General features: G+C 44.3%; 1 protein-coding gene across 4 annotated transcripts in view; it reads left to right on the top strand.

Moving 5' to 3' along the window:
• Positions 1-15,473, top strand: part of FGGY (FGGY carbohydrate kinase domain containing) — a 400,554-nt gene that overhangs the window by 320,049 nt on the left and 65,032 nt on the right. For 3 of the 4 annotated variants that reach the window (XM_080800002.1, XM_080800001.1, XM_080800003.1), the window contains one exon: positions 1,945-2,039. The exons of the other annotated variant lie outside the window; for it this stretch is intronic. In XM_080800002.1, coding sequence (XP_080656128.1) covers positions 1,945-2,039 — 95 coding nt within the window. The remainder of the gene's footprint in view (positions 1-1,944; positions 2,040-15,473) is intronic. 4 annotated transcript variants of the gene reach the window in all.

Raw genomic sequence — 15,473 nt, 5'->3', positions numbered from 1 at the left:
GAAGTGCGTGTAGAGGGCCTTCACTCGCCATCAGTCTTCACTGGGATGATAGCAGCCACCGTTCTCAAGGGCTTGACAGAGGCTAGAGATGTGCTGAGCCCTGTGGGTGCCGTCTCTCCTGAATCCTCACTGCACACGAGTGTAGCAAGTCTTACTATCATCACCATTTTACACACTGGAAAACCGAGGCTAAACCTTTAAGTAACTTCTGAAAGACCCAGGGCCAGTGGACTGGCTCTGAGCTTTTCCGAGAGACCCCGCCCCTGATACTTTCCAGTGGAGTCTCAGGTGGGCCCTGCGGTCTGGGGGGCTGGTATTCCCGAGCCCTCTGGATGCGTGGGGGAGTTCTGTTCCTGCCCTTTGTCCAGGTGGCCTGGGCAGCTGACCCAGCCTGGGAGTAGCAGGAGGATTCAGGAGGTAGTAGGACCGCCCCCCCTCCTGCCCAGGGTGAATGTGTCAAGAAGATCTTCCCAGAAAAGACAGGAAGACAAGTCTTTGTAAAAGTCAGTCTCCTGCGTTGAGTAGAAGATTTTCAGGTCTGGCTACGGAGCTTACCTCTGTGGAGTCTGCTGCCATCTCCTGATTAGCAAATGCATTTATACTTACATTTTGTACATTTTTTATTTATATTATACATATATACACACATGGAAAATCCTGAGACTTCTAAATTCTTTCTGTTCTCCTTAAACCCACTGTGAATCCTCAACTTCCAGGAGCTGGCATGTGGAGGGCTTTCTTGCTGCCTGGTGGATCACTGTCCGTCCTTCAGATGCCTCCATAATGCCCATTTCCATTCTGATGAACCTTCATTCCCTCTCCAGGACATGTGTTCTTTCACCATTTAAGCCCTTACCATGTGCTAGATCCTGGTTAACTAGTCTCAGTTCAGCTGTGGCCGAGACCCTGTGCTTGGCCTCATGGAGCTTCTGTTCTAGCAGGGGAGACAGATGGTAAACAAGAGAAGTAATCATGCAGTGTTGGAAGATGCTGAGGAAATGGGGGGGCGGGGAGTGAGGAGTGTCATGGGTCAGGAAAGCCGCAGTGAGAAGGGGGTGTTTACACAAATACATGAAGGACGCAGAGGGAGTTGCTGTGTGGGCATCTGGGAGGAAGTGATGCAAACAGAAGGAACAACATGGGCAAGTGCCCCGAAGCTGATTCAAGAAAACAAGGAGGCCAGGCCAGCGTGGCCAGGAGAGGAGGGGACAGTCAGGGTGGGCATCAGCTCCAGAGGCTCATACTCAGAGAAATAGGAAGCTGCCAGAAGGATTAGTTATGCTCCCTTACTACTTCCCCATTCTTAGTGCATCTCAGTTGGAGAACCAACCTCCTGCACGGTCATTATCTCTTTCTTTTTTCTTTTTTTTTTTTTAAGATTTTATTTATTTATTTGACAGATCACAAGTAGGCAGAGAGGCAGGCAGAGAGAGAGAGGAGGAAGCAGTCTCCCTGCTGAGCAGAGAGCCCGATGTGGGGTTCGATCCCAGGACCCTGGGATCATGACCTGAGCCGAAGGCAGAGGCTTTAACCCACTGAGCCACCCACGTGTCCCCTCATTATCTCTTTCTTATCCACCACCTTTTTGATACCCAGATAGCCAGACCCGGTCAGATCCATCTCTGTATTCGCCGGTCTCCGTGAGGCATCAAGAAGTGTTTGTTGAAGGGAACTTGAACCACCTGGCAGGTAGCAGCTAGCAGGAGCCTGGGAGACCTGGGCAAAGAGGTCTCATGAGTTGATATATGGGGTAACTGGTCCCCTGGGGCTCCTGGCTGCCTTAACAGCAGACGTAGGCTGTGATATCCTTTAGAATCAGGTCAGCCCAGGGACCTGAGCACTTGGGGAGCAGGCAGAGGGTGCCCAACGCGGCCTTCACGCCACATCATGTCAGGTGTTTCTGTTGCTGGCTCCCTAACCGAGGTGTGGCCTTGTCCTGTGCAGGCATGCCTGTGGTCCTTTCGCAAGAGGTGGAGTCTGTTCTTGTGGGCGCTGCTATTCTGGGTGCCTGTGCCTCGGGAGATTTCGCTACTGTACAGGTATGTAAGGACCAAGGGGTGGGACGTTTCTCCTCCCCTGTCTGAGGCTGTCCTTCCTCTCGACAGCAACTCACATCTTGCAAAACACACATAGGATATAATTAAGAAATGATAGGTTCCAGCCCGGGAAAGCACAAACACTTCTAGCCTCAGACATATTTATTGCGGTTTTCATTTGACTTGGCCTCTGTTAGTGTTGGTCATTCTGTTTTTCTGTTAGTTTTCTGTTTTCTCCTTTAAAATAGCTCTTAAATTATTTCTTTTAATTTCCTGTTGACCTTTTTCTAAAATTTCTTGTAGCAAATGACACAGGTAAGTTTCAAAATGTCAGTGTTTCATGTAAATTTCAGATTTCTGTTTGCTTATTTCATCTCCGCCCACCGCTTTCCAAATAATTTCGAGGGCTCTATCAATAAGGGATACAAATGAGAATGGGAGTTTAAAAAAAAAAATTAAAGAGGAAAATAAGGAACAAAGATATAGGAAGAAGGAAATAACTTGGTGGCCGTGATGGAGCACAGAATTTGATTCTGAGCTTCCTGGCAGCCAAGACAAAAAACGAACCCATGATAAATTGCATAATTCTTGTTTTCAAAAAAGAGGAAACGTTAGTTTCTTGTGGGAGACAAGGCTTTTCCTGCCACCAAATTGCAAAAGACATCTCATACGTAGGTTTTATGGAGAGACTCTGAGTGATAAAATAATAATATTAACAATGGGTTCATGAAAAGTTGGAGTAGCAGCAGAGGACTCCGGCTGCCTGGGCTCAGATCCTGTCTTGACTGCCTCCTTAGCTCTGTGACCTGACCATTTTGTTCCTCACTCCATTTCTTTATCTGTAATAATCACCAGGAGTACATTATGAGTTCTTCCTCTAGATCAGGAATGCACACATAGTCCCGTTTTATAGTTGAAGAAGTTAAGGCACAAAGAAGCGAAATAAGTTGGCCTTGGTTGGAAGAGCCAGTAAATGCCAGAACCAAGGAGTCTGGCTGCCCTGCCTCCACAGAGAGTTCAAGAAATATTTGTTCAGAGAGCCTAAATGACTTGTCCATGGTCTCCAGGTCAGGATGAGAAGCCGGGTTTTCCACCGGAAACCTAGTCACTAGAGTGCTATTTGTGTACCAGGAACTGTGCTGGGAGCTCTTCCTGTGATCTTCCTGGCATCTATAATCTACACGGGCAGCAGAGTTTAGACAATAGAGATCCAAAAAGGTAACAGAACGAAAGGGGACACTGTTCGAAACCAGGTGCACAAGTCTAATTCGCTATCTGTGCACTTTGTACACATTTTGAGAAGTGTGATGCCCTGCCCAGTGGCCAAGCCTGGGGAACGATGTCTGTGAAATACCTTTCCCAAGTCATGAATGCTAAGTGGTTTTTAACTGAAGTTTATAATCAAATAATCAAAGATGGTGCAGTTGAATTCTCAACGATTTCTGGATTTTCTGGTATTCTCTCAAAAACGCTGCATGGGGTTCTTTATTGTTGAACTGTCAGTGATTTGTCAGTTATTATTTTGATGGGTCCGTTTATGGAGATGTTCTCACAACGAGATGCCCTTCCAGGGACAAGTAGTAGCTAAACCAAAACCATAGAGATGCTCCGAGGGGCCCTGCGTAGGCTGGCATCATATTGTTCCTTGAACACGTCCCCCCATGTGTCTGTGTTAAAGCCCTAATTCCCAGTGTGATGGTATTTTGAAATTGGGTCTTTGGGGTAGTGATTGGGGTCGCACGAAACTGTGAGGATGGGGTCCCCATGACGGGCTTCGTGCCCTTCCTAGGAAGAGACGCCAGAGAACTGGGGCTTTCTCTGCCATGTGAGGCCCTCTGCAAACCAGGAAGACAGCCCTCCCCAGAACCTGACCCTGCTGGCCCCTTCATCTTGGGTGTCCAGCCTCCAGAACCGTGAGAAAATAAGTTTCTGTCGTTTACATGCCCAGTCTATGGCACTCCATTATGGTGGCATGAGCAGACTAAGGCATCTCATTTGATCTTGACAGCCTCCCTGCCTGAAGGGAAGATGTTTTCATTCTTGTGTTCTGTATAGAGGAAACCAAAGCTCCGAGGGGTTTTCGGTAATTTACCCAAGACTGCAGTTAATACAGGGCAGACGCAAAATTGAAACTGAGGTTCTCTGGATCTATATCCCATCCCGATTTTTCATTCTTTTTATACTTTGTTTGCTTTTTTTCCCCCTCTTTTTGTTTAAAAATAGTTTTTGGCTTCCTAAATGTTTAAAGCTGTATTTTCTGAAAAGAAATGCCGTCGGTCACAAATCAGGAGTCAGTCTGCAGCTTGAACAAAGAGTAGTGTGGGAGGGGGCCTGCTTCATGAGATAGATACGTAGTACCGTGACTTTAGGAACCTCAGTGATATCTTGGTCAAGTCTGGAGTTTCTAGCTCCAAGACGATTCCGCTCACATCTTTCCCTAAGTGGAAACTGAACTTAATTCCGCACTGACATCATCGTCAGTACATGAGATTTTCTGTGAATCTTCTGGAACAGAATCTTAGATAGGGTGCATCGAATATTGGGGTTGGTGATTCGAGTAGCAGCTGCAAGTCTTACAACATTTTAAAGACAAGCTCCTCTCTCCTGCTAAAACCAAGGAAGTATGAGCCCCATGTGACTAGAATTTCTAGGAGACGCTATAATCTAGTAAAGAGAGTCCCCAGCTGAGAGAGCCCTGAAAGCCCATCTGTCCTTGTATCCCCAAAAGAACCCTGTCATCTTGACCCTTGTGCTTGCTTGTTGTCTATCTTCAGGCAGTGTCACCTGGCCTCTCCAGGTACTTGCTTAATTTGCTTATTTCCGTTTTAAAATTGCCATTCATGTGGGACTATTGAGATAAAGTGCCTTGAAAACTCTAATGACCTGAATGGGCCCCGGGTATAATTATCAACATCCCTATAGCGATTATGTTCAGAACCACTTTGGAAATGTAAATGCACGTAGGCCTGTCTTCACTCACCCCTCTCCAAAGAAGAGGCACCAACCCCATGTGCCCCAGGTCTGGGAACAAGCTGAAGGTTCTGGCAAATCGATGCGGAACAGAATTGCTTTCTCCCTGTGATTCATATTTTTCAACCAGAACTTCAGTACAGTTCGTCCTTTGAACTTCAGAGATCCTGCTTGGTCTTCAAGGTGCCTGCTACTCCTTCCTGTAAGAAAGCTGAGCAGTTCCTGCCAGCAACTCTTCTCTTCTCATAGACCACACATTCAGTGGTTGGAGGGAGGATTTCACTTTACACTACCATAGTGCGCAGACTTTGGTAGACCCTGCCAGACTCATCTCCACCAGATGAATGAAAGACTAGGAAGAGTTTAGAGGACCCAGACTACAAACCTAGGAAAGAGATCTTCGGGAAGACAGGGTTTCCCGATTTTCTGGGCCCATGAGTAAGGGGTAGAGCCCCCTGCATTCCTATAGTGATAGCAATAGGTCAGAAAGATTTAGAGTTGCAGTTTTTTATTTATAATAACTGAAAACCTATCTGTCTATTGCAATCCTGGGGAAATTTTATCAGATGAAGAGGGATCGTGGATAGAATGTTCTGGTAGAATATTAAGGGGAGAGATTAGTCAGCATGGGGGCCATTACTATTTCACATTTTAAAGCCTGCCAACAATGCCTGGCCTCCACTTCTTATTCTTTTATTCACTCATGTGGCCATCCTCATAGTCTCTCTCTCCCACTCCCCCCTGCTTCCTTCCTGCCCTCCCATCCCTTAGACACCAAAAGCTTCCTGCTAGTCCCCCTTTCAAATGAGGATCCCACAGAGAATACTGATGTAGCCGTCCATCTGCATTAAAGGCTAGAATGACTAATAATTCTTAAAGAGTTGTCTCTCTCTAGAAATGGTGTTCTCCATTTAGTAGTTTTCGAAACTCTACTTCCAATAGTGTGACAGGTACCATGGCATGGTTATCTTCACAGATAGCTCAGATCTGTAGCTCAATCAGTAGAATGGAATCAAACCACAGAGATGCCACCTCATGGTAAAAGATCAACTATTGAGTAAGTGGGAGGGGACTCAAGGGGGGGGGGGGTCTTCCTTCCTCCTTTTATTCACTGGAATATGGAATCCATGCAGTCTTGACCTCTGTGACCTCTCTACCTGACCTCTTCTGATCTCCCAGAAGTCACCCCTTATCACTCCCTTGGCTGTCCATGCACTATGAAATGATTCTCTATTTCTGAATGTCCTAGAAAGCAAATAATTGTGATTAGAAAGTTGGGAGCATCCCATAACCCTTCTTTAGGCTCCCAGGCCTTGGAAAAGGAACAAACTGGGGAAAAAAAAATACATTCATGAAATACCAATGTGCTCACATTCTCTAAGCACAGATAGTAGCGAAGTTTGAAGAAATGCAAAGGATACATGAAACGAGAAACCAGTTTCAAGATGCTATGAAAGAAAACTCAGTCGAATGGCAAAGAGGCAGAAATACAAAATGACGTTCCACTTTCTGCTTCCTTCAAGCTCCTGCAGATGTCATCAGCTTTCTGTAATTTCTTCTCTTAAAAGACAGAGCTTTCTTGTTGTTGTTCCCAATCTATTTATTCAAAAAAAAGCTTTAATTCTAACAGTGCTATGTATGTGGACATGTGCTCCCTACCTCCCCCCCCCCCAAAAAAAAGCAGCAGAGGAAGGCTCTGAAACAGAAGTCAGCAGAAGGGGACCGTGACAAGAGATGAACAAGAATTCCCGATCAGTGTAAGGCACGTACCACTATAAAGAAAATAAGCCCTTGGAATCAACCAATTAATCAAAACCTTTCTTCCCCCCATGGCGTGAGGGTTGCCACCTCTGTAAACCATTGACTCCGTGTGTTCCCACCATCAGCTTTCCTTGTCACGTTCCAGACAGACTCCTGTGTCTTGCAGACCAATTCGTGTAAGTGGCCTGTTGAGAGCCGTGATTACTCACCCTTGCTGTGATGTGCGCCCACAAGGGAAACCATGCACACTGACCACAGTGGTCTGCCCTCGAGGTCAGGCCTTGCAGACATCCGCATTGCTTCACTGAAGCCTCTCCTTCTTTTCTTTTTTTTTTTTTAAAGTTTACTTCCTTCAGAGCCAGTTCTCTTTATCACCTGTTCTGTGCTACAAAGCCTGTGATCTCATGTATGACCCAGTACGTCTCCATTCTGTCTTACTCTGTGGGAGCCCGCTCTCTGTGAGTCTGAGATCTGTCTGGCTTTCTGTCACCAGCTATTTGCCCGATTTACATTCTGCAAAGTGAAGCTGATGATCGTGATTTTCATTGCTAGAGGTTTGGAGAGACTGACAGATCACGGGATGTTCGGAAATTGGAAACCGTCCCATTTCTTGGCACATTCCCTCTTGATTTGCCTTCCCCCCCCCCTTTTTCCGGGTTACAAATTATTAGTCGTGTTCATTGGGAAAAAGTAAGAAAATTCAGCAAAGCTGAAAAAAATACAAAAACACTGATCTTACTAGCCTAAAATTGCCACTATGGAAGATTCTGGTTTTTATACTTCTAGTATTTTTATACATAACTTTAAACCGCTTTACACTTTTTTAAATTTCAAAAATGTGTTCCTACAATGTATCAACTTCTGTAGTTTTCCCCCACCCAAAAATATGTAGTAAACATTTTTATTTGTCATTTTTATGGGTCGCGTAATTTTATATCCCATGGGCTATATCCGCTTATTTCAGCAATCCCCTCATTTTGAATATTTACCTTGTGTCTGTTGTTTCAAGGAATGCAGCAGCTGACATCACTGTAGCTGAATTTTTGCAGATACTGTAAATTAATTCCATAAAATAAATTAGGGAGATACAATTGTTTGGCTGAAAAGTTTTCCAACTTTTAGAATTCGGATCCATATTAACGCCTTATCCTCCCACTGATGGTGGATGAAAATCCAGGGCTCCCATTCTCGCGTACGAGGAGTCTACTGCGTGAATTTTAGTTCCATCTAGCTTTCATCCTCGGGCCCTTTATAATCCTATTCATTTCACATATGGTCCTGATATTATCAACTTTCTTTAGTAGCCTTTTGCCCTTTGCTGCTTAAGCATGTGTTCCTGGAGATACGAGATTCTGGTTTCTAATTAAATAGATTCAGATTTCTGATTGAATTTTCTGAGTGTCCTTTCCCATATGTCAATGCCTCATAGAAAGTCAACAGAAAATTCTGGAATGAGAATTAGTAGTTTAAAGAAGGATTAAATTAAGAATGTGACACTGGCCCTAATACTCATTAGACTTATTGCCACACCTGGTTAACAGTACATTCTTCTCTTTTCAAGAATCGCTCACTCTCAAAAAACAAAAAGGCAACACATTCAGATTCTGATTAATTGTCAATCTCCTGTTCCAATCTATTTTGCAGAATGGAATCATGGGTATAAAAGTCAAAACATTAGCTCAAAATTCTAATTATTTCAGTAGAGGGTATATAACATTTGACTCTCCTGCTCCTGACAGGGTGATGTAGGAGCAGAGCCTGTCACTTTCCATCCCTTACCATTCATAGAATCTTTGTGGCATGGAGTGGGGGTGTGACAGTCTGTGGTGTGCAGATGAGACTCTGAAACATCAAGCTGTACTCGATACAAAGTCCATGTTATTTTATCCCATCAACCCATATCCCAGTAAATACACACACTTTGCCCGGGAAAGGCATGGATTCCAGCATGGCAGTGCAGCCGCCCTTCACAGGGTGGTGTGGTTTACAGAAATTCTCAACAGCGCACATTTGTCCTCACTGTTTGGGTATCAAGTTTAGAAATAAAAATAAGAAGTATGCCCTCTTTGGTTTGGAAATTTTCTAATTCCTTTGCCTGGGGGAGACTTCACACCCTGCCCACCTGTATTGTTTTATTTTTATTTTATTTTATTTATTTCCTTTTAATCATAATCCTCCTATATTTACTTTTTAAGGAGGTAGATACAGAAAAGCACTTTAACTAATTCAGAGCTTTAATTAAGAGACACTTTTTATGCTATTGTTATTAATACAAAGATTTATGCTAACAAACATTTTTTTCCCAAGTATGTCCCTCCCCTTTTTTAAGTTAGCAACTTAAGAATGGGACTTTTTATAAAAGCAAACAAGGGCCAAACTTCAACTGAGCCCTTTAGAAACTTAGAAGGGTTACAGAACTGTAAAAATAGAGTTTACCAAACTCTTTAACTTTGTTTTGTTTAAGATACCATTCATTTCATACTGGTGCAAATCTAAAAAGCTGTATAAGATCTTTCTGTGGAAACAAATGCTCGCAAGTAATTGACTTTCTACTGTAATGGTCATTCATAATAAAATCCCCTTTTGGAATAAACTGGAAATGAGTAGGTTGGATATAATTTTTTTTCCCTTCACACTACTCATAACTCATGAAGAGCAGACCCATGGTGTATAAGCTTAATGTTCAGAACAATAGATTGGGCTGTGGACCTAAATAGGAGACCAGGAAAGACAGGAAGTCAGGAATTTTCCATAATTGGGAAAAAGGCCCCAAAAGATGATACACAACAGATACTCACATACATACACACGTATATATGTACCTACGTACCACGTTCCATTGACAAAGTTGGATTCCGGGTCATGGGATGTACAGAGGGCGTACTGAGGTCAATGAAAGAGTTTTGCTTGCAACATTGAGGCAAGTGATCAAGAAATATTCAAAAAGAAAGAAAAATTTTTTTTGCATTTGTTTATCTGAGGTATTTGGAACTCTGCAGTGAGGCATAGGAAAGAACCTTGTGTTCAGAAAGTTGAATGGCATGTCTTTCATAATATGCATAGCCAAGAAATTCAAACATTTAGAAATTTGATATGACATTAAAAGTCGTATATGAGGACATTTCCTATCCTGTTAGAATAATTTTACTGGGGAGGCGGCAGAGGTGAAATGACCTACCAAAGCCAGTGGCCAGAAGGGGATGGAGCCGGCATCCAAGGCTTGGCTTAGGGTTTCAAAACGAAGGGTTATTCAGCTTTGTCACGAATGGAAATGGATTCTTCTGGGGCTGAGTGTGATTGCCGTTGTTTAAAGAACCTAGTACCAGTTTAAAAAACTAGCTGTTTACGGGGCACCTGGGTGGCTCAGTTGGCAAAACGTCTGCCTTTGGCGCAGGTCATGATCCTGGGACACCGGGATTGAGCCCCGCATTGGGCTCCCTGCTCACTGGGGAGTCTGCTTCTCCCTCTGATCCTCCCGCCTCAGGCCCAGTCTCTCTAATATAAATGAATAAAATCTTTAGAAAAAAAAATAAATAAAAAACTAGTTGTTTAAAAAATAGACCACTAGAATTTAGATGTACCTTAAAATGGCACTGTGTTAGTCCACGCCTACACAGAAGGCACTTTCATATTAGGATAATTTGAGAGAATTTAGTAGAGGGACTCTTTACAAGACTGTAGACCAGGGCATGGAGAAGTCACAAGGGAGGATGTGGTACCCTGGGGTTTGTAACAGTTGGAGCATAAGAGGTGAAGAGTACAGTTTCTAGAACCCCAGAATAGAGGCCTGTGTGGAGACTACTGAGTCAGCCTGTTTGCCGGTGACTCGGGAAGGAAAACTGAGTAACTGACCTCATTTGCCTCCCACTCTCTGATTTACAGCTGGCTTCCTCATTGGCTGGACTTAGCGGGAGCTCATTGATACATTTGGTACAAGTGAGACCGGCAAGGCCCAGAGAGGAGTGGGGAAGGGGTCTTCGGGGGTACATGGAAAGGGCAAACTCAGGCATCTAGGCTGGGCTGTTAGGTTGATCTGTGGACAAGAGGCTCATCTGTGAATGGTTTGTCACTGATTTGTGACGAGGTAAGGGAATTGCATCAGAACATTCACACTACAGTGTTCTTGATGAAAGAGTCTGGGTTTCTGTTCACATTCTGGGGCAAGCTCATTATGGCATTATGGCCAGGCTGTCCGAATGAGACTTATGGAGATGCCACAGCAGACAAGGACAGACATCCTAGAGTCCTCAAAAGGTGCTCCTTTATTCCTGCTTCCATTTTCCTGCCATGCCTCCACTAAAAAACGGCTAATACTGTCCTGCAGGTTCTCTGAGCGGGGGCACTGTGCTAAGGCGTTAGATGGTACTTCATTCTCGCAAGTTAGCTTCTTCACCTCACCTTTACAGATAGAAAACGGAGTCTCAGGAAGTTATTTTTTTTCTAGTTTTTAAAAAGATTTTATTTATTTATTTGAGAGAAAGAGAATGAAAGAGAGAGAGAGCATGAGAATAGGGAGGGTCAGAAGGAGAAGCAGACTCCCTGATGAGCAAGGAGCCCGATGCACGCCTCGATCCCAGTGTCCCGGGATCATGACCCAAGCCAAAGACAGACGCTTAACCGACTGAGCCACCCAGGCGCCCACCCAGTCTCAGGAAGTTTAAGTCATGTGTCATGGTCTGACAGTAAGTGGCAGAGCTGCCAATCAAGTCCAGATCTGCTGCCCATCTCAGACTTGCCCAGGGCTGTTCTTAAAATTACCTGACACTCACATCCAGGAAATAATGCAGGATTTTAGGGGATTGGCTTGTTTGGACACCCATGGCTGTGTTCTGTGCTGTCGGTAAAAACCAACTCATGGTTTCTGGGAAAGATGCACCCCATGCCCAAAGAATCAGATAGCACCATTTATAGGTCCCATGTTTCTACATTTCACAAGGCCTTTCCTGACCCAGCCAGCCAGATCAGAAGGTGAAGCCGGTTTGTTTCTAAGTGGCCTGTTGTCTGTTTCCATCTCTTTGTAAACCTGGGAGGTCGGGAAGATGATGGGGAGAAAGAATTCATGAGAGGGATGCATTTCCTTAGAAATGTTATTAATTGGCTGGGCCAAACAAGGGAAGGAAATAAAATAGCTCTCCTTACTAAGTAAAGGCATCTCCTTCCCTTATCTCATTAAAAATTAAAAGCACTCTTGGTTTAAGTAGGGCAAATTAGTAATTAAGTGCTATATAATCAACTTGTGTAAACATAATATTGAAGGGGAGGCCAAATTAATCACTCCACTGGCTTGTTTTTGCCCCCATTAATGTACCTTTTACTCCGGTCCTTCCTGTGGTGTCAGGATACATTTTCTGCTCTCCTCTGCTGCAGGGGTTCGGGTGGGCTCTGCTAGCCAGATGCCAGTGGACTCAGTGGGGAAAGGCGTGCATGTAGGCCTTGATTCAAGTAGGTGAGGAGGCTCCCTGTTTAATTCTTTCTGTTTTTTTAAGATTTTATTTATTTATTTGAGGGGGGGGTGGAGAAAGAGCATGACCTGGGGGAGGAGGCTTAGGGAGAGGGAGACACAGACTCCCCCCCTGAGCAGGAGCCTACTCAAACCAGGAACCCTGGGATCATGACCTGAGCCAAAGGCAGATGCCCAGCTCACTGAGCCACCCAGGTGCCCCATCCCTTTATAATTCTTTAAGGTAGGGTTCAGCAGCAGGAGTCTACTCTGCGACAAGGACAGTCCTAGGTAGTTCCAACCTAGTGTGGGGGAAATGGACACAGACAGATAGCATTATGAAAAAATTCTGTACTAAATGAATGGCAAAGACTTTGGGGCCTTGCCTGGGCTTAAATCATGGCTCTGTATGTACCTTGGGTGAGTTACTTATCTGTGTCTCAGATCCCTCATCTGTAAAAGATAACCATAATATCTGCATCATAGAGATATCATCTCACAATTCATGTTGTAAGAAGTGAACACATTAAGACATGTAAGGTGAAGTGTTTAGTTAATGTTGGATATTATTTGTTTAGACTACAGTTGCTATAGAGTGGGATGATGGACCACCAACACACGAGTGTCTTCTGGGGAAGTCCTTAACGGTCCATTTGAACTGGGCCATGGAGGATCAGCTAGTGAAGGAGCTGGACCTTAGGGGAGGGGCCAGATGGCCCCAGGTCTGCTCTTAAAAAGCTTTGCAATGGAAGGGCTTCTAGAAAGCAGAGAAAGGAGCCCATGCCTCACTCCTACACAAATCTCTCTCCATTTCAGCTCAACCCAATAAATATTAGTAATTGTTGGAGCTTCAGTTGTGTGGTGTTCTGTTAGCTGCCTGTCAGGGATGGGGGGGGCGGTGGAAGAGGGTTAAGTGAGCTGAATCTATTGTGGACATATGAGAGGAGATGATGGAACGGAAGAGAAAAGGTAGCCCTCTAAGTGACTTTGCTACACTCTGGGGTGTGGCTTTTTCTCGGCCTGCTAGCTCTGTGAACGAACCCAGTGGGGCAAGCTACTTAATTTCTCTGAGCCTCACTTTCGTATTGACAGACCCACTGAGTCGCTGCAAACTTGCCTGGTGCACAAGAAAACACTAACGTCATGTCCTGTATTAATTTCATCCTCGTAACAAACCTGTGAAGTAGGCGGTGCTTGTTGTCCCACTTTATAAAGCAGGAAATTGAGGCATCAAGACACCAATACACTGGCCTAAGGTCACATCGTGGTCTAGTGTGGAATGAGGGTTTCAACTCAGGCAGTCTTACGGCAGACCCACCCCACCGGTGCCCTGCGGCCCTTGGGAGGGCACCTAGAGCTAGATTTATGTCACACGTGCTAGAGATAGAAGAGACATCACGTGATTATGTCCAGGCCCGTCACTCATGAGTAAGGAAGAAATTCTCTCTTTTTTGTGCTTGAGGGAAAGGTATGGCTGAGCCCACCATGGTATAGTAAACCTTTAGTCATGGTAACCCTTGAGCAGGTGGGGCTAAATGACCAGAGGAATGACCGGCCACTGGCTGCTGTGAAAACGTAGCTGCTTATACTGATCTTGGTCGTTTTGCTCGGGGAAGAAAACAGTTTCTTTATTTATCATTTATACTCTACTTCCGTAAAGGATTTGAGGAAGCTTATAATATTTGAATAAGCAGAATAAAACTAAGCAAAATAAAATTCACAAGTCAGAAACTATGCAGAAAGAAGAGAATACACCAACACTTAGACCAGGGGATCCTCAAATTCATAGGCGTTCAGGTGTCAGGTAGCCCATATAAACATGGGAAGATACCAGCAAAGGAAAAAATGATTTGATTCTTTGCCAAGCTGTAGAGCTTATACTCTGCCTGAGGATGTTGAAATTCAAATTATTTTAACCCTGGATTGGTGAGTGCCAAACCAAACAGATTTATGGGGCAGATTGGCCTCCAGGTCTCTGACCCATAAATAAGGAAATTACTCTGAGCCTCTAGGCAGCCAAGACGAAACTGGGAAATGTGTCAAGTCCTATGGTATCCACAGACTCAAGAAAGTATACCAGTTCACCAAAAGAGACTACATTTTCCCTGGTACCAAATCCTAAAATTGCTATTCCTTTAAAAACCAACCTAAAAAATCCTTCCATGGAACTTTCACAAAGCAGCAGAAGAATTCATCATATTCTACTTTGTGAAGAGCCTGGAGCATGATATTGAAACTTGACTTCAAGTAAAGGATCACGGGGGTTTGTAACTTTCTGAAGGTGTTACTTGACCTAGGGGTACAGCTGAGAACACGCAGCATGGCTGTTGGATGGCATGGCCCTTCACCTCTCCTCCCTCAATATTCCTGCCTTCAGCCAGCTTTACAAGCGTAGCTGTATCGGTGACCCAGGAGTGTCTTATGGGACCTCAGTACCAAAACTTTTCAGCAGCCTGGCATCAGGGAAGTGCTAAAATGAAGCACCCATCAATCGAGAAGGGCAACAGATGTTGAGGCATATCAAGTATCAGTAAACAGCAAGCCTACAGAGGCCACTGAACTTGGCATCCTCTTAGCAAAAATACCCTGTTGCCCTCAAGCGGGTACATCATGGACTTACATAAGCTGCATTAAGTGATGCATTTTTTAAAAATCTCTACTTTTTTTTAAGGGCACATTTAATGCTCACAGTGTTCTAGGCTTTCAGCCCTGGAAGTGTATGTCTTCAAAATATCCTCCCAGTAATTATGAGAAGTTTCCGCTTATCCAGTACCCTCCCTTTTTCTGTTAGCACTATGATTCATATTATAAGTCATAGCTAGAACCACAGCTAAGAGCACAGTTAATGGCACAGGATCCCCTACATCTGTATTCTAACCCTGTGTTCAGATGCTATAGCCATGCCTTCGGTCAGCCCCTTCTCTTCTCTGAGCTGGTTTCCTCATTTGTGAAAATGAGACTATTAAGAGTGCGTCTTCATAAGTTTGTTGTGAAGATTCAAGATGATACGTATAAAGTATTTAGCACAGTTACCGGTATGAATAAACTTTCAGTGCGAGTTGGACAAAATTATAGTGATATCTATATCAATACTATTAATAGCCGACTGTCTAAATCACACTCTGCCATTGCTTTGGATGTATTACTCAAAGATGGCTGGGCTGGTCATTTACCTCTTTGGTCTCAGATAGCTTTATTCTCCCCTCCCCCACCCCCTGGCCACATTCTGCTCTCTATTACATTTCCCAAGCTCCCTTGCAGCTGGT

Source organism: Martes martes, assembly GCF_963455335.1.
Source record: "Martes martes genome assembly, chromosome: 4".
In the NCBI taxonomy this organism is placed as follows: domain Eukaryota; kingdom Metazoa; phylum Chordata; class Mammalia; order Carnivora; family Mustelidae; genus Martes; species Martes martes.
This window is presented reverse-complemented; position numbering and strand designations above follow the sequence as displayed.